Below are 20652 nucleotides of genomic sequence, written 5' to 3'. Positions count from 1 at the left end.
AGGTAACTAACTCTACACTAGGAAAAGCATTAGGAACATTAAATACATTAGAATAAATACAAATAAAAATATAAATAAAACTGAAAACCAATATGTTTTTCTGTCCGTGTTAGCTTTACCATTTCCAAACCTCTCCTAAAGGAAACCCAGTATTTATAACTAACATCCAGTGCCTAGTTAATAGTCTAATCAGTGTAATCAGTCCTTCATGTAGTTAAATCAGGTGTGCTCATATGGAGTTCACTGAGACGTCAGAAATCAAACCTGTGTTCTTTTAATTGTATTCTTCTTACCAAGATAACAATGCCATTAAAAATAAATTCTTTTTAGGTTTTACTGTATTTATTTAATTTTTATCTATTTTAATATTATATAGTGCTTTTACTGGTAAAACCAACAAGTACTTTCAAACAGTTCTCAATTGGCCCAGGGTAACCCATCAGAACACATCCATGCTTTCTTGATGTCTGGATTCTTTGGAAGGCTGTAGTAATACGCTTACTACCCTACTGCCAGAAATCTTGATAAACATTTCATTAATTCCCCCCTTACTTTCTGCTCCACAAACTCTACTACAGACTGTCTGCAGTAACATTTCAACATGAATGTGTAAGCTAAACTGCTGTAGACTGAATAGGCTTTATGTAAATGTGTTGACATCACAACCATGATGAATTCAAAACAAGCTGTTCTTGAAGTTAAGTTTGCATATATGGACTGGGGAGTTAACGATACATTTTGAAACTTTAAAGCAACAAAATTCACTTTTGCCTAATGCAAGTCCTTTAACATTCCCGAAACAGAGCTGACATGTTTCTCTCTGTGTCCCTAGTAAAGCTTCAGCATCAGAAAATTGTATTACAAGCGTTTTTTATCCATCCTGTTTCCTGTCTCCAGCTGCATTGTAATCAGTACTAAAAGCTTTTTTGATGTGTGTGTGGACAGATTATGTGAGGTGCTGAATCTGGACCCCAGACATGTTCTGATTGCCGAGGTAATCTTCACCAACATCGGAGGAGCAGCCACGGCAGTGGGAGATCCCCCCAACGTCATCATTGTGTCCAATCAGGATCTGCGCAAAAAAGTAGGCCTCTTTTTGCCTTCATTAATATAGCATTTGTTGTAGTTGTAGGTGGAAAAGAAGCGTTATGTCAGTTTTATCTGGGTCTTTCTTTGAGAGTGCAGCAAACGTCTCTTGGCACTTTAACATATGCAGAGTTTATATCAAATGCATACATACACAGAAACAGACAAGTTTGAGTGCCCTTGGCCACGTTACACGTTTTGTTGATTTGTGAAGTGAAAACAAGTTAAAGGATTTAAGATTTCTTTTACATAATTCAGTGGTTGAGATATAATATATGAAATGGTTTATTGTTGAAAACCTTGCTGTTTCAGATTTATTTACAGTGGACTGTCCAAACTTTTGCATGCTGTATGTGACAAAGCATCCTTTTGCTGGATTGGTTTGGTGGATTTCCTCCAATACAGCACACTTTTCTACTCTCTACATGGAGCTGACACACCCACACCCCTCACCTCATTAATCATAAACATGAACGTCATGGTAGCTCTGCAGTAACACACACACACACACACACACACACACACACACACACACACACACACACACACACACACACACACACCTACACACACACACACACACACACACACACACACACACACACACACACACACACACACACACACACACACACACACACACACACACATCTATGCTTTTAATATCCAGAAAATGAGTGGGCGGAATGGTAAAATGAAGGTTCCCAGCACACAGAGAGGGCTAGCATTAACAGTATGAATTTCCTGTGAGGGTAGAGGAAAAGCAGCTGTTGAAAGGTTTGTTGCTCTGCTGCTGTCTTTCCCTCTTTCACTCTTTACTGCACTGTTATACAAGTGACAAGAATAGCATATGTCTATTACTGTGTTTGATAAGCTTGTGTCCAGTAGCAGTTCGCTTACTGCAGTAATATCCCCTAGTTATGGTAAAAACTCATTTACCACCAGTTTAAAAACCTGTCACTCATTTTTGACTGATTTAATGCAAACTGTAATAAGAATACATAACCTCTGAAAGGATGTGTTGTAATTTTTTAAGATACTATCAGATCCTATAGTAAACTAAAATTATCTGGTTCTCACATGTGACCTCAGGCTTAGCGCTGATACAAAACATTCTGCTTTTTTGGTTTTAGTGGATCTTAATGCAGCTTTTGGTCCTATTGATCACAATATTCTAATGCACCACCTTAAATGTTGTGCAGGCCTCTCAGGTACAGTTTTAGAATGGTTTAATTCATATTTAATGCAAACACAGTTCTTGGTTTCACTGGGAAATCATTCATTGAAGAGATTTAACTTTTTTTGTGGAATATCACAGGGTTCAGTTTTAAGGCACTTCTCTTTGTACCTTACCTCTACCTTAGAAGTCACTTACAAAAAGAAGAGCAAGAGCCCTAAAATTAAATCATTTGGAACTCCTCAAATAAAAACAAAAAAAAACTTAGTGTTAAAATTCGACAGTACTCTTTGGTATTTCTTTTTAACTTCATCTGTCAGTGTCTTGTCTATTACTGTAAAACATCATCACCTGTCTGTAAAGCACTTATATAAAAATGCTTCATAAATAAAGATATTATTATTATTATTATTATCATTGTTATTATCTGGACTGCAAATGATAGTATCTAGAGCACAGCATATATATATATATATATATATATATATATATATATATATATATATATATATATATATATATATATAATTTTTTTTATACACCATGTCCTTTCAGATACTCCGTATAAAACACTAGTATTCCCACACATTAACTAAACCTGACTTCTAACCATGCAGAATTTTTAAACATTTAACTTTGAGCATTAAACATATGTTAAACATTTAACATTGATGAGATTCTAAAAAAGGTTGTTGAGCAGAGCTAGTTGAAAGCACTCAGATACAAAATGCAGGCAGATATAAAAAAGCTGCCTACATGCTGTGATGTAAATTTTAGCATGTCACTAGACCACTTAGACCATAGCATCAGCTTTCAGACCTCCAACAAATCAGCTTTGTTTGGGTAAAATCTTGTTTCAGCCCTTGTACATCAAATGAAGTGGGCTGTTTCAACTGAGTTAGGACATCTGGCTAAGAGGCCTCAAACTTCTGTTCTTCATTACTAGATTAGTTACAGTTTCATAGCCAAAATAAAGATGCTAATAAACTACAACCACAAATTTTACTGAACTGCACTTTTTTATGTTCTTTTATTTCACAAAGATTAAGCCTTGACTAGCATGCTATCATTGTGTTAGCTCTCATGTCTTCTTCAGAGCCAGGAATTGTCTCAAAATTACCAGGCTATAAAGTGTTGTCATTGTTATAAGAAAATAAACATCCAGAGTCTTATTTCTAAATGGGAAGTAAAGTAATATTTTTGGCTAGTCAGTTTGTTTTACTGTGATAGTTAATTCTAAAAAAAAATAATAAAAAAATCAAACAAACAAAAAAAACCCAACAATACAGACAGTAAAAGGCTGAACATAAACAAAGAAAGGCTAAAGATAGTAAATAGGCTAAAGATAGCAAAGGCAGAAACCGCAGGATGGGGGCCTCAGTTTTCAAATCCAAAGACACCTTTGGGATGACAAATTTTTTTCAGCAGGCGATCTGCAAAATGTTTTGCTATTGCTGACTTTATATGACATTACAGTTCCAAACTAAATGACGTTTGGACGTTTTGTACTTTCTTATGCACTTTGTTTACTCTATAGTGTTTGAATTATCTGATGGATTACAACTACCATACACTCTACAACATCTCATGACTGTATAAATGAGATGCCTTGGGCAGTCAGGGAAATGTTGTTTGATATTGCACACACTATTTATTAAGAATAACTCATGAATAATTGACTTTGCCAACTTTCTTGAGCACTTGAAAAGATATTTGAATGGAGATTGAACATCATAGTCATAGTCAATCTATTGTTTGTGTTGTAGTTTTTTCAAACAGACTATACAATAGCTGACTCCCAAAATAGTATAGCTTTGGAGATGACTTGGCTATGATATTCTGAACCCTATCACACGCTCCAGAGCCCAGAGTCATTTTTCAGTTACTGTTCCACAACCTCCGCTTTAAAAACTCAGTGTATACCATCACACAGCTGTCCATCACACACTGACCCACAGAAACCCACAATTTAAAGTTTCCTCCGCTTCACTAGACAAGGTCACACACACCGGGTGTTGTCTTAAAGGGGAGGTCAGGGGCTTTTATTTTTTGACCTCTGAAAGCAGTGGTGGTCTTTGAGTCTCTCTCTGTTGTTGGATGCTCTCTTTGGGATTGAATGTTTGTGTATGTGTGTTAGGTGATATACAGGCCTGTCGCCGCAGAGGGGCATGAGGAGGGGCAATGCCCTATCAGTTGGAATAATGTGTCCCCTTAACATTGTGCTCCTATTTTGTCCTGCAAGGTAGCCTGTCCATCAAATTGCATTCACAGGAATGACATGGATTTCTTACCCAAGGAAGACATTTGGATCTTAGAAATAGATTCATATATAATATGCTGTTTAAAGTTGGGCTCATTATCTGTTGATGTATTGAAAGCTTATTATCCGAACTTTATATTTAATGTCTGTCTTCTGTGGTGTTCCACTGTAGAATGCTAAAAACACCTTCGCTGAAACCTGCATAACAGCCCCAGACCATTAACCCTACTCCACATTCTTCTGGCATACACCAAACCCAGATTCAGATTAGAGTGCAAGATAGTGAAGCATGATTGATCACTCCACTGCTCTTCAGTGTGACCATTCTACTGCCAGTGTTTGTACATAGCTGTGTGCTTGATTTTCTAAAACTGTTAGCAAGAAGTGTGACTGAAACACCTGAACTCAATCATTTGGAGAGGTGTCCACATACTTCAGGCCATATAGTGTGTCACGAAACAAAATATTGTGATGTTAAAAATTTTTCATGTCATCCACCCCTACTTTGTACACCTCTATGCCTGGGTGAGTAGAATGCCTTTTACTATTTAATTAAATTTTCATGATTGAAAATATAACCAATTTGTTTCTGTATTTGTGTAAGGGTTGTTCGCACTATTTGGCTAGTGTTTTAACTTTAATGGTGCATTAATTAATTGGATTAATAATAATGAATTATTTGTTTATTACTGGTATTTGGAAACTATTGCAAAATGGAATGTTGACTCATAGTAGTAAGTGATGAATTGGAATGTAGACCTGTATGCAGGCCCTCAGTGTTTAAGCAGTTTTCTGCATTGCAGTAACAATAATGCTTGAAGAAAGATCAATGATGTAATGATCGTATAAGAATAGCTAGATCTATACATCCAGCAGGTTACTGTGTGAAGGTACCTATTCCCATCTGGTTATTTCTTTTGCCCCCTTGCCTAATTAATCCTGCCACCAGACCTGGTGTTAAAAGTTTGAATGGAGGGTAAAAGTGCATTTACTTCGATTTACAGGCCAGTTTATAGCAGAACAGGGGTGTTTTTCAAGCTGGGTAGCCCAGGGCTATAGAGGTGATGCTGCTGTCTGTCACACTGAAATATGACCTCATGGTGACCCCGCTGCAGGCTGCCCTGGCTGTGTGAGTGTGGAATTACCTGTGGTTGGAATGGAGTGTGAGGGAGGTGTTTGCATTAATGCGTGTTTAAGTGCCGGGAAGTGTCTGAGAGGCAGGGCACAGACAGAGATGATGACAAAACACATCAGTGGCCCTCTCCAGTTGATTGCACCCACAGGCTGTGTGTATATACGTGAGTGTGTGTGAGTGTGTGTCCAGCCGAGACCGATGTTAGACAGAGGCAGAAACAGAGCTCAGAGCAGCTTTCATCTCAAGTCTGGATGCTGATTAAAGAAGCACTCCCAAGAGCCACCATCACACCGCCATACTGCCATAGAGAGAGATGCTGATGTACATTACTTGCAAAAGTCAGAGGCCTTTCTCATTTATTTATTTTAGAGTCAGAACAGCCATTAAGAACAAGTAATTCATTTATCAGGATTTTATTCTAAGGAGATTGGGTATTTAGATTTCACTTGAGTAAAGAAGGGAAGGGTGAAGGAAAACAAGTAAAAAAAACAGGATTTTTCAAAATGGAAGATCAAAGATTTAATAAAAGATAGCGAAACCATGACTCCTAACAACCATGCAGGACTTGATAGACCACCAAAACTGTCACCATCAGATAAACGTTACTTAAAGCTTTGATCTCTGAGAGAGAGAGAAGAAAACCAAGCTCCACTCTTGCTTCAGATCTGACAAAATCCACAGGTGATTCTGCCCAACCCTCCACAGTGAGAAGACAACTCAGTGCCATGGGTCTGAAAGGAAGTGTAGCTGCCAAGAAGCTGTTGCTCAGAAAAAGAAATAGACAAATCAAGCAAACAATGGACTGGTCATGCCAAACTTTGGAGGTATGGAGAAATACCCCTGCAGATATCTTTGAAAAACTGAAAGTCTCCCGAAAAGAATAGAAGCCATAATAAAGGTAAAGAATGGACACACTAAATACTGGAAAATTTTATCTTATATTTATTATGTATTACATTTATATAGACTTTTATATTTTTTAGGGCTTCAGTGATGTGCCCAACTTGTATAATCTCTATAGGAAAGCACTGACAATAGAATGGGCTGCTCTGTAGCAGTTGCACATGAGCCTAAATTCACCATGCCCAATGCCAAGTGTCAGCTAGAGGGGTGATATGAAATAATTTCATAATTAACTACATATTTATGTGATGAATTATCTGTACATTTGATTTATATTCTGTGTGTAACGGATTTGAAGCCATAATTTGAAGATATAAAGGGTAGTTTTCATACTGCATTTTTAAAGGAATTTCTTTGCTTTGCTTATAACCTCTTATATAATTGACCAAATACGTGTAGTTATGCTCATAGTACTTTGTGTCATCGGAACATTGCATATGCAAAATACTAAAACTTGTGAACTGTTCTGACACAGAGCTAGAGAAAAGAGTTTTATAACAGCACTCTGGTCATGCCTGCTGCTATAAAACACTTGACATCAGCAATTTTGTGACACATAACACATCTAAATGTAAATCACCCTGCATGGAGCATTGTTACTTTACTTGCCTGGGAACTATGCTATTCATCAAAGTCTCCCAACTATGTAGCTCCCAGCTGATTTTCAGAAACTGTATCCAGTACACTGCTGCAGATACACTACCATGTACATATTGAATGCATATGGTTTGAAATTTAATATCCCCACCCTGGAAGTAAAACACACAGAAGGAGCTTTAAATGAGCTATTTTAGGCGCAGTGTTCTCCTAAGCTCAGGACAAGCATGGGATTCTGGACAGACAAAGATTAAAGAATTCTGATTCATGGCTCAGTCTGATTAAAGAAGAGAATCTGGCAGCTTGAATGGAGGTTCATGCAAAGGTAAAGAAGACATTCAAGGCCATTTTTAAATGTGAACTTTTGACTTTTTTTTTTTTTTTTTTGCACCTTTTTGTGGTTTTCACTTCCTCATACTGCACTGTGCAAAGGGTAGAGACCACCCATCAGTTATTTAAATCAAAATGGTCATTAAGTGCTATTGTTGGTTTTTTAGAAGGCTTTTATATTTACATGTAAAATAATTGGCATAAAGAAGGGAAAATGAACAACTGTGCATGACTTGGCAGACCACCAGCACTGTTGCCATTACTGAAAAAAGAAACAATTGCATCTCAAACAAAGAAGCTGCTGGTGTTCTCAGAACAATGAACTGACCACCCCAGAGTCCAGACCTCAACATCGCTCAGTGTGTTTAGGGTTACTTGGAAATAGAAAAAGTAGAAAATGTAACCCAACTTCTACGACAGAACTTTAGAAGCTCACAATTTATTGAAAGATCAAAAGATCGAAATCAAGTATCTGAGAAGGATGGAAGCTGCAATAAAGACAAAGAGGATAGAATAAATACTAAAAGTTTTACATTTATTTTTTGTGGCTACTAGGTCATTTTCTGTTATGTGTTTTCTACTTTTACCTCTGATGCTGAAAATAAACAACTTTTACTAAATAGCCTTTTTGACTAGATATTAAATAAATGGAGGGTGATTTTTTGGGGGGGTACAGTACTGTATGTATGTAGAAGCTGTACATTTTTACTATCTTAAGGAAACACTTTATCTCTGTAACAGTAAAATTATAGAAAGGGGAAAATAGTATTTAATGTAAGTTAGTGTAATGAAATTTTAGTCTAAGTAATTTTAACCATTTCTACTGATCTATTCATCAGGATATGGTCACAGAAAGTAAGGGGCAAGTAGTGGATCACAAACAAATCGTTACAGTCCAAAAAACTAGCAAAAAAATAACATGTATCTCCAAAATAGTAACTTTACAGGAAAAGCTTTTAATGTAGATGTAATAACATTTTCTTTCAAGTAATTTTGGAGCATTTCTATTGGACGGTGATAAGATGCTATATGTATGAACAGACTATTTTGTTAACAATAGATTAACATCTTTATAAAGCTTGACATCAAGATAAGAACCAGGGTGCAATGACCTTCTAGGACACACTGTCCACTAGATGGCCATCATGGAAATGCCCTTGGGCAGTTAATTCTGGCCACTCAAAACTAGCCAGAAACACTCCTATCTCTTTCAGTGTGGAAAGGCCTATAAACCCCTAACTCACAGACACAGTAACATGTCAAAAACATATTTAAAATTACTGGTAAAATCTGGCAAAAAAACTATTTTTAGCACTGGGGCCTCAAGTAACACACGCAAATGTGTTTTTTTTCCAGGCTTTTCTGGCTACTGCACATGCGCGTATCTCCACATTGAGAGAGGGCTTTTCCTGTTTACCAGCAAGCCGAGTGGCTCATTTTAATAAAGGATGGGACTTTCGCTGTAAAAAGATGCCATGTGGAGTATTGCAAGCTTTTGCATTCATTTTCCAACCAGTGAACAGCATCTTCCTTTATTGTGTCTCTCAACTTGAATTTAAAAGATATTTAGTTGAATGTCAGTTAAAAACAACATGAACATCTACAAAACATCTGTAGTGGGCCGTCAAATGAAGTGTTACCAATAGTAACATCCATTGTTGCTGTTTTTTTTTAACTAACCCCAGCCCCTTTCACGGTGTGCTGTCTCTTCAAAGATGGTTACTTAAGCATAACTATATAAAGTGAGACTTGGGGACCGAGTATATTAAAACTTCATGTGGTTCAATATTTCTCTCCTGGGCTTTCAATTTAGTCATTTCCCCTCTTTCTCCACCTCAGACAGAATTCCCGCCTTGATCAAAAAAAAAAAGAAAAAAAGGAGAGGTTCTGCGCAGGCTTTGAGAGAGCTGTGAATGCTCCAGGGTCTGAGTTAATTTACAGCTCCAAAGAGACGTCGTCCTTTCCTGTCACATCAGCTGCTACAACCGACAACGGTGCTGGAATTATGCTCAAGTTGCCATTTTCTCTTTCAAGGTCACTTTCCTGCTGGCTAAGGGTTCGGAAACAGGGGTTTTTAAAGCTCCCCATCTGCAAATGCAAAACTTTGCTAGGCCTGAAACTCCAGAGGGCAAGATACTTAAAAAGTAACACACCTGCTAGTTCTGTCTTAAAGAGACACAATGCCAAGTAGAGGATTGTTCTGATCATTCAGTGCACAGTCGAAAGCACATTCATAGACATGAATACAGCATCTGCTGTGATGATTGATGTAGCTGTGTCCCTAAAAAGAGTAGACTAGAGCTCAAATACATTCTTCATATTAGCTTGAGGTGAAGAAAAAAAAAGGGAATGCATATAAGCATTTACTTCTTGTGCAAAAGTACAGGTGAAATATGGCTTCAATGTGGCTGCTTCTCATGTGTCTTTCAAGGTCAAAGATGATCTTCACGGTTAGTGATGGCGATCCAGGACCTAAAGGATTGCATAGAACACACTTATACACAATATAAGTACTGGTGGAGGCTAGTTCTATAGCCTTATGTGTGGCGCGATTTTGCTCTGCTGTCTTGTTCTGGTCAGGGTTTGACTTTTGCTGTCTATGCTCCCTCCCTCCCTCCCTTAGTGCTCAGTGTTGGGCGGTTAAGGGCAAGGTCTTTAAGGTTGGTCTTGAGAGAGATTCTTATACCTTTTCTTCTGCCTTCTGACTATGTGCTTGCTCTGGTGCAGCTCTCTGTAGAGCAGCTGTTCCAGCAAATGATTGTCAGCCATGCAAAAGACATGCCCGGCCTGTCTCACTTTTGCCAGTGGCTGCTGTTTTTATTTTTAACTGTACAGCATACATTTGTCAACTTTTGCAGTGTGTCAAACAGAGTCAGAAACCAAATACGCCAGTCTATTTGAGATGTATGAACAACTTCATACAATTTGGTGCAATGATTTAGGCCTGCAGTTTGAAAGATACTAATCAGTGGGGTATATGCTCATAGCTCCAGTGCAAAACTAAGAAAGCACATGTCACATGTTTTCACCACATTTGAAGTAAGGTGAAAAATGTGTAAATTAAGCCTCTTGCTATACTATTGCTTTAACAAAAGATCTGAGTCTTTTGTAAAATGAGTATTAACTGACCTCCAAGGGATGCTAAAACCCCTACAGTCTCACTGGACTCTTTATTATAGAGTTTCTTATACCACCAAATATGCCTGGATTAGGGTTTGGTAAGGAGAATATTGTTAACATTTTATATTTCAACATGCCATATATCTGGGCTACCCAAAGCGTGATCTGTGGGTGAAAACTTGCTGTAGGGACGTTTGATTTGGCCTACCAGAAAGTTATCTTAACCACATACCTCACCTAATAAAAGAGCATTTTTATAATATATACAACTTATTCATTTTTATTCTTCTTTTAGATTTGTATTTTTAAAGTATTTTAGTAACAAAATTATACACTGATTACAAACCTACCTACCTTCTTTATTTGTATTTGGCCCACCACAAATATTGCATTTTTGCTGCACAAAACAAAACATTTGGGCACCCCTGTCATAGAATCATTACCACTTTTAATAAACACTTTTTACCTCAACAACATTCCTCAACAAATGGCTGCAGGAGCAGGCAAATGACCCTTTCATTGTCTCTCTGTTACAGTCTTTTGTGTTTGTGTTGATGTTACATGCAGATTGTTAATGGAGATACAACAGAGGCCTAAACACAAACACTTATTAAGAGGCACTGTATCTCCCATAAAGCTCCTCATCCATCATAAGAATTAGACCAATCAAAATGTAAGCTAAAAATGAGCTACGCTCCTGCTTCTGCCACATTTGCATTTTTATGAATTTGACGTCTTTTGTGGAGTGTTATTTATGTGGTCATCTTACTTTGTATTGAGCTGATGCTCGGTTTGGCATTCAATCACAGATACATAGCGATGAACGCTGTGGGAAGGTCAGATTTATCAGAGGATTCCACGTGTGTCAACAGGCTTGTCAACACCTTCAGTGAGTGTGCGTGTGTATCTGTGAGAGAGATTGTGCGTATTTCCAGCGACCTGATGCAATAAAAGGGGAGCCAATGAAACTCAGATGACACTCAGGGCTCTCCTAGTGTGTGTGTGTGTGTGTGTGTGTGTGTGTGTGCGCGCGCAAATCTGATTGATCTTAAGAGATGAGCGTAGTTGTGTGTCTGGGATTCTCATGTGTGTGTGCAAGTGTGTGATCATTCTGAATGAGGCTTTATTCAGTTTGGCACAAATGTGACGTACATTCACCCAAACCCACCCCACTCCCATCCTCAATATGCATGTATATCTGTGAAGTTTTAATTACTGCAGGCTGTGTTTGTTTTATTCTCACATCTGTACTGACCAAGTGATGAGACACTGTCACATACTGCAATAGCTTAAGCAGCCTGTTAAGCTCCAGTCATTCTCGGGATGCTTTAGAGCTGTGGGAATCTAAATTGGAACTCTTCAACCCCGCTAATGAAGGGATAAGCTGAAGGAATAATACAATACAGCACAACGGCAAGAAAAAAAACATGAAAACATGTATTTAACAGAAAATTACACAGAAGCCTGAACATCTGAAAATAAAATATTTTTGTCAGTATTTAGTTTGTCCAGCTTGCATTCTTTTTGGGAAACTTGCTTTCAGTTTTTCAAAGAAATCTGCAGGGGTATTTTTCCACATCTCCAAAGTTCAGTCTTTGAAGTTTGTTGCATTTTCTGCTTTAGGTAGCTGATTTAGGTAGTCCAAACACATACAATGATGTTGAGGTCTGGACTCAGTGTGGTCAGTCAGTCCATTTTTCTGAGCACACCAAAAGCTCTTGTGTTTGATTTGTACATTTTCTTCTTATTTGTTTATTTCAGACTCATAATATTGAGTTGTCTTCTCACAGTGGAGGGATGGAGAGAAACATCTGTAGATTTTCAGATTTGATCCAGTAGTGGAGCATGACTTCTCCTCTCTTAAAGAACAAGGCTTCAACTTGAGAAGCTTGAGACAGCAGTCCTGAACTTTTATTACACACTTCTATAACCTAAGAATAGCTCAACCAGTTTGCATTGAAGTCCTTGTATAATAAGCCTTAGTATGTAATCAGCCTGAGATTTTAAGGGGCTAATTATTGTTTATCTCATAGTGACAGTTTTGGTGGTCAATAAGTCATTTGAGTTTGCTTTTGAGTTCCAGAAACTTTCCTTTGACTTTCTCTTTTATTTTATTTTTTATCTAATCTCCTCAGAAAAATGAACTTGTGCTTAACTGTTGTTTGAAATTAAAGAAAGGAATGGTGGCCTTTTTTGGCCATGGTGGAATGGTGGTGGAATGGTGCTTTTTGTGCAATACTGTATCTATTAGAATAAATATCACATTCATGAGACCTCTGTAATTATGCATGTTAATGCTGCATTCCAGACGCTTTACATGGTATGTTGTACTTTTATAACGTAAGAATTGAGATATTTTCTGATTTGATTTTGTTGACATTATTGTGATGAAAGGCAATTTTTTACATTTTGACCATGTTCTTGCCATTTTTGGAAGTTGTAACTTGAGAAGAGTTTTCATTTTTCTGGGCAACCTGTGACATGTGACTTAACAGTGGTCAGGGTGACATGATCCTGGTCATGGTCCATGATCCATGACATGGTCAGGGTGACATGAAAAGACACTCCCCCCCAGACAATGGATGACAGTCAGATGGCTGATGAGCTTAACACCTTTTACTGCAGGTTTGAAAAGCCCAGCTCCACACACCCATTCAGCACGATTTACACTTTCCTGTAGTTCAGCCATCTATTCAGCCTGGCCTGAAGATCTGCAAAAAGGACATGCATCGACTCTTCAAGAGACAAAAAGTGAGGAAAGCACCAGGACCAGATGATGTTTCACCCTCCTGTCTGAGGGTCTGCACTGACCAGCTTGCACCAGTCTTTACAGCACTCTTTAATAAATCATTGGAGCTGTGTGTCGTGCCTTCCTGCTTCAAACGTTCCACCATAGTACCAGTTCCCAAGAAAGCAACTGTCACAGGATTGCATGACTATAGACCCGTTGCATTGAACTCTGTAGTCATGAAATCCTTTGAGATACTGGTGCTCTCCCATCTGAACAACATCACAGAACCTCTGCTAGACCCCCTGCAAGTTGCATACTGGGAAAACAGGTCGGTGGATGACGCAGTGAACCTGGGGCTCCAGCTATTTCTTCAACAGCTTGAACACTCAGGAACGTATACAAGAATTTTGTTCTTGGATTTCAGCTCAGCCTTTAATACAATCATCCCAGGACAGCTACACAACAAGCTGCTCCAACTCAGCTTGCCAAGCCCCACCTGCCAGTGGATCACCAACTTCCTCACTGGCAGAGAGCAGCAGGTGAGGTTGAGAAAGTTCACCTCAAATACCAAGATCATCAGTACAGGCACTCCACAGGGTTGTGTCCTCTCACCGTTGCTCTTCTTGCTGTACATGAATGACTGTACCTCCATGGACCCCTCAGTCAAAATCTTGAAGTATGCAGATGACACTAGAGTCATTGGTCACATCTGAAATGGTGACGAGTCTGTTTACAGACGGGTGGTTAATCAGGTGGTCCTTTGGAGCAGCCACAATAACCTAGTGCTGAACACAGCGAAAACAGTGGAGATGACAGTGGACTTCAGGAAGCCTCACCATGCTGGACAGAACTGTGATGGCAGTGGAGTACTGCAAGTTCCTGGGCATAACAATCACCTGGGACCTGAAGTGGGACAGCAACATCAGCTCCATCATTAAGAGAGCCCAGCAGAGGATGTACTTCCTGCGTCAGCTGAGGAAGTTCAACCTGCCCCAGGAGCTGATGGTGCGGTTCTGCACAGCCGTCATAGAGTCTGTCATCACCACGTCCATCAGTGTGGGGCAGCTCAGCTACCAAGCATGACCTCCACAGACTTCAGCTCATCATCAGCTCTGCAGAGAGGACAATTGGGGTTATGTTGCCTACACTGCTGGAACTGCATGCCTCTAGAACCAGGAAGCGTGCAGAGAAGATCTCCAGAGACCTCTCTCACCCCGGACACCACCTGTTCCAGCTCCTTCCCTCAGGCCGGCGCTTCAGCCAGATGAAGATCAGGACATCCAGGCTACAAAGGAACTTCTTCCCACAAGCCATCACTCTCTTGAACAGTTAAAATATTACACAACAACAATATTCCAGCTTCAGCTGCACTTCTACATATACTGGTATGTAGTATCACGTTCAACTCCATCCTCTGGAACTGCTGCTCAAACCAGTGTTTATTCTAGCATCTTACTTACCTGCCATATTACCCCACCTATCTAACTGTCACCTCATGGACTCCTTTCTCTGTCACTGTACACCCTTTAACTGCTGCACTCAGTACTTTAACTTTAGACTCATAATGTGCACATTGCACATAATGTGTAATGTTTACAGGTATGACTCTGTGTGTGTGGGTGATGGTAGGAATGCAGGTTTTATTTTATTTTATCTTGTTGATTTTATATTTATTTTATCTTATTCCCTACATGTGAATGTCTGTCTGATACTGTGCACTGTAAGCTCCTCTAACCAAAACCAGATTTCTTGTATGTGTAGCATACCTGGCCAATAAAGCTTGATTCTTATTCTGATTCTTTAACACAATTAGACATAATGTCTACAACAGAAATATAGATAAAGGTAAAAAGGTAAAATAGTGGTAAATCTGATGGGACTGTTTTGCCTTAGACTCTCCTGTTTGCACCATTAAGCTATTTAAAAAATATGTTTTAGGGCAAAACCTTTTGATAACCTAAAAAGTAAAACATCTCAGGCATCAGGCAGTGCATTTTATGTAATAACTTTCTGTGCGGGAGGTTTTAGAGGTGCTAAGATCTTTGGAGTACCTATCACCAATAGCATTAATAATTCTGAGTTGGTAAGATTCTCAAGGAATATTTCACATTAAACCACTCTGAATGACTGTTTACATTTAAACCATAATGCAGGTTTAAAAAAAATGAGTGGCATTCCCCTTTAAGACATTCAGATGTTTCTAGAATTGAAAGTAAAGCTGCTTCCTCTATCATATAAGAGCCAAAGAGTTGCTGATATCCAGACCATGTGTAAACCCTCCTGTGGAGGCGTTGCCTACGGCGACAAGTCCCACCTGCTGCAAAGTCTTGGGGCAGAGCGGCCACCATGCCACTGACAACTAGTGCCTGTTTGTTTGTTTGCTTGTTCATGTTTGTTTGTTTGGCAACACTTGCCAGGCATCACTAGATCCCTGCAGACTCAACTCCAACACCAGCTGGTCACTCAGCCGTCTATCTGTAGAGGTCTCCATCTGAAGATAAGGCATGTGTAAAATGGCTGCAGGACTGTTTTAGGGTCACTGAGGAGTTCAGTCCTGCAGCCAGTGAATCTCGCTCTGCCAGCTGTTTGCCTGTCAGTCAAACTCTTGGAAAGCTCAGCTGCTGGTCAGAGTGGACCAAGCTACAGGCTGCTGGACACCGAAACATCTGCCCTTTACCCTTGGCTCTTGACTGCTCACTAATCAGTTTGCATGAGATCTCTCTGACTTTCCCTTTAGAGGTCTGACCTTGTTTTTCTGGGCTCAAAGAAAGTGGGACATTAACGACAGATTGTGGGGTGTGGGTCTCATTTACACAGTGCTTGCATCACTGTGTTCATCACAACATGTGTACATTCCTAAGACACACAAGTGAACACACAAAAACACACACTGAAGTTTGTATTCCTATTTTTGTGGAGTATGTCCATTGCCATCTGTGTGATAAGAAAATATTGTATTTTACTCTTTTACATTTTTAAATGATTTTTTTTTGTTTTTGTTTTTTTTTTACAGAGGAACTTTGTTCCTTATTGGTAGCAGCCAGAAGTCCCCACAACATCAATACTTTTCATGTCCATCATTCTGGGGACATTTAGTTCCCACAGTGAGCTAAATGCAGCACCACACGCGCACACACACACACACACACACACACACACACACACACACACACACACACACACACACACACACAAACACACAAACACAAACAGCATTGCATTGTGAATCTAACAGCTAGCCATGTGATGAGGATTATGGTTCTTGTGATGATGCTTTAAGTGTAATGTCTGGTCTAAACAAGCATCATGAGGAGTGTTTCAGTGTTGCTTTCATTTGGTATGAAAACATTCGGTTAGTCTGCCTTACAGTAATGAAGGACAATTGTGTGATAAATGGAGCATGTCCTTGTGTGTGGCTCAGTGCTAATTAACATGACACCTTTTGTTTCAGTATAATTCATTTGGAGCATAAATCCGACAAACTGAATGCTGGACAAATCTTTACTCTCGTCTCATCCCTCTTTATCCCCTAAAATACAAATATTTCTAACTGTCTGTGCATCTGACCATTACTTACTTTGGTGTTTTCCCTCGTTTAGACTTCTTGTTCTGCTCCTTTAGTCTCTCTCTCTTTCTCCCTCCTTCGGTTCCTTCTTCGCTCCTGCTTTTTACCTCCTCTGTTTTTTCACCATGCCTCCTGTAGAGGTCACTATACACCAGTTTTGCTGTTTTTCTGTGACCCCCTCCCCCGTCATTCTCTTTCTACTCTTTCTCTCTAGCTCCCTGTCTCTCTCTCACTCCCTGTCCCCCCTTTCTCTGACACCCTTTTCTTTCTCTGTCCTTTCTGCTTCCCTTTCTCCCTTTCTTTCACTCTTTCTCTTTGTCCTTTCTCCCTCCTTCTATTTCTTGCTCACTCTGTCTCTTTCTCTCTCTCTCCTGTTCTCTTGTTGCATCTCTCTTCTTTCTCTCTCTCTCTCTTTCTCTCTCTCTCCCTCCCTCCCTCCCTCTCTCTCTGACATGCCTCTCTCTGTCTCTCCTGTCCATCTCTCACTCTTTATCTTATGCGGCCTCCCTCTCTCACTCTTGTTCTCTCTCTGTCCTCTTTCTCCATACCTCTTTTTGTCTCTCTCTTTCTCTCTACCTCTCCTTTCCTTTTCTCTCTCCTCTCTCTCTGTAGCTTTCTTCTTACTCTTTGTCTCCCTCTTTCGTTTGCCCCACACGTTCCTCTCACTCCTTTCTGTATCTTTCTCCCCCTCCTCTCCCTCTATCTCTCTCTCTATCCCTCTGTCCCTCCTGTCTCCTTAATTTCTTTTTCTATATCTCTCTTTTCTTCATGTTTTTCCTCTCCCTCAGACTCACACCTTTCTCTCTGTCTCTCTCCTCTCTTATCTTTTAGCCTAATGTTGACAATCAGCCGTGTACAGTGCAAACTCGCTCTGCAGTTGTCGCTTTTGTCAAAGTCGAGCTACACCCCCCCCACCCCCCTTCACCCGTTTGTCTTTTCAGTCATGTCCGTAGTGCGATGGCATTGTGTTTGGGAGAGGGGATTTACCACCTTGATCTGCTTTAGGGAGGCCACACAGCCAAAAGCAAAGCAGACAAGTTTTTTTTCCCCGTCCTCCTCCACCTCCCTTTCGTCGTCTTCTTTTATTCTCTGGAAGTACTGTAAGTCCTGGGTGTCTGCCAAGCCTTTCGCCGTTTGTTGCAGCCGAATTGCAGCAAGGATGCTGTTACCCAGCGCCCTGCTCATTCCTTTATTGAATTTCCAGCTTCTCTTCATGACGTATCTGTGAACTGCATATAAATCAGTGCATTTAACAGAACACAACTCTCTTCTATTCAACACAATGAGCCGCTCAGTTCCACCATTCAGAGATAAGCTCTTAAAAGAGTAAGTGAAGGATTATGTTTCCAGGCACATAAAGCTATTTTACTCACATTATCTGTGCAGGCATCTCTGGAGAACGTGACCACTGATACAATGGCATCCAGGAATAGCGAGAGATGAATTAGGCTATATGAAAATTGGTGGAAGGTGAGGGCTCTGTGCCCTTGATATGGATGAGAATTAACACTGGTCCAGCGTATTAAGATTCATATCACATCTCAGAGCTCTATTAAATGCATATAAGTAGAATCTGTGGAACCCTAAAGAATGAAGAATAAGAAATGTTACATTTGACCAAATGAAATGTATTGAAAGCCTCTTTATATGTATCAGTGTACATGAAATACTAGTAATCTAGCTGTCAGATTGCTTTCAGTTTCTGATTGCTATTACTAAAGTTCTTTTTCTTTTAAAACTGCACATTGTTGTACAGCTTGTGACTTGACGTTACCTGCACTCTTACACTCACCCACGAGCTTACACTGTTTCTTTCCTTTCCTTCTCCTCAGGGACTAGACTTTGCTGCATTTACGGGGTACATGTTCCTGGGGATCTGCTTGGTGCTTCTGACCTCCTTTCCATTTCTGAGAATGCTTTATTGGAATAAGAAACTCTACAATAAAGAGTCCAGTGAGATTGTAGGTAAGTTGTGATGTTTAAGCGTTCTGTGGAGCTCAGTAAATACTCACATGACATATTCAAGGATCAGACTTTTAATTAAAGTGATAGTATAGACAAAAGTCACACCATTTACACAGTTGTCCTCTTAAAAAGCAACTGATCAGTCAAGACAAGTTTGCTTATTTAGAGTTTACTTATTTAGTTTTGGGCTGCAGTTACAGGACAGTGTGGCTAACAAGTAACAGGAACTCATCACCAGCATCTACCAGTGTGCAAACCACATCCCTAAATCATCACACACCTGCCTCAAACCATTAAGTAATCTCAAAAAGACATGCCTATGTTTCTGACACTTTGTGTAATGCTATTGTCTATACCAGAGGTCATAAACCAAATGTTAAGAGCCATTTTGTCCTTTCAACAAAAATCAAACCACCTTGGGAGCCACAACACTTTATGTCCATTTTACCATCTTGGTGGTGAATAGGTGCTAATGTCCTAGTCTAGGCTAAAAAATATAAACTAATATAGGTAAATAAAGACTTACTTTGCTTTAAGCTTTAGCTCAGCTGTAGCCACTTTTCTCATGTCTCCAGCAGGAAACTATTCTACAATTTTCTTCTCAGATACAGTACATACAGTGTGTGGGGTAAGTTTTTTCTTCTGAAATGTTGTAGTCATTCGTCTTTTTGACTCTAAAAGGAGAAAATAACACATTGTGTGTTAAACAATAAGACACAAGGCATACCTAGCCCTGTCTACAGGCAGATGTGTGGGTGTAGTGACCATACTCTCCCTCACACTAGATGATTAGGTGGTGAACATGTCGGTGTGTCACATACAATATATTATTATCTATTCACCCCTTTCAGATCTCTTTCAAATCTCTACCAGATGTGCCTCAGAATGATAGCCTCATAAGTATGCCATTCATTTACTGTTTGTCCTTCTTCTACTAACTTCTGCCCTATTGCATCTCTGTTGTAGGCTCATGAAAGACCCTCCACAATGTGAACAAAGAAATCACTGTTTTTTTTCTTATTGGCCCTTTCAGGCAATTTCCACCAATATTCCCATTATCCTTATCAGATGACCCTTTCCTTCCAGGTTTAATACTGCTCTATTAAATCCATAAATCCTGCCAATGGTGACCTCCTATGGAACTGGGCTAATGTCTCCCTTAGGATGCACTCATATAGTCTAATAAATAATAATAATATGTTTTATTTGGTATAGCAAATGAAAACTCAAGGTCACATCACAATAAAGCACAATGACAAATCACACAGAATGACAAAATCATGGCAAAATGCAAAGAACTACTATGAGGTGAAGAAAATAGTAAATCAAGAGAAAGGTTTTCAGATTAGGCTTAAAAGAACTGATTGAAGAGCAGTCATGGATATACTGGGGTAAAAAGTTCATGTGCATGGTTAAGACTAGTAAGCAAAGGTCTGCACTGAGATTAGTAGCTGATGGAACTATAGCCAAGCTTTCAAGCTGAAACTGAAGGCCTTTAATGGGTTTCGCATAGAGACCACTGAAAAAGAAATTACAGTAATTGAGTCAAGACGTGATAGAGGCATGAACCACCTTTTCAACGTCTTACTTGTTACATGTCCTGTATCATGGGAAACTGAATTTTACTCCCTTTTTTAAAAATTGAGAGATGTAGTATGGAAGCATTGTTAAAGTTTCCACATATACCACTCACTCCACAGGCATACAGCCCATATAAGACGTCTAAGCTGCAGAAAATGGCATGTTTTGAATTTAGTGTTTTTGTGATGTCATGCAAACCTAA

At 39.4% G+C, this 20652-nt stretch overlaps 1 protein-coding gene across 1 annotated transcript in view; it reads left to right on the top strand.

Moving 5' to 3' along the window:
* oca2 (oculocutaneous albinism II) overlaps positions 1-20652 on the top strand; it is a 123640-nt gene that overhangs the window by 38717 nt on the left and 64271 nt on the right. The window contains exons 14-15 of the mRNA XM_017718798.2: positions 946-1084; positions 18737-18869. Coding sequence (XP_017574287.1) covers positions 946-1084; positions 18737-18869 — 272 coding nt within the window. The remainder of the gene's footprint in view (positions 1-945; positions 1085-18736; positions 18870-20652) is intronic.

This window comes from Pygocentrus nattereri, chromosome 26, assembly GCF_015220715.1.
Source record: "Pygocentrus nattereri isolate fPygNat1 chromosome 26, fPygNat1.pri, whole genome shotgun sequence".
Lineage (NCBI taxonomy): Eukaryota > Metazoa > Chordata > Actinopteri > Characiformes > Serrasalmidae > Pygocentrus > Pygocentrus nattereri.
Note: the sequence above shows the minus strand (reverse complement) of the source record. Positions and strands in the feature narration are given on the sequence as shown.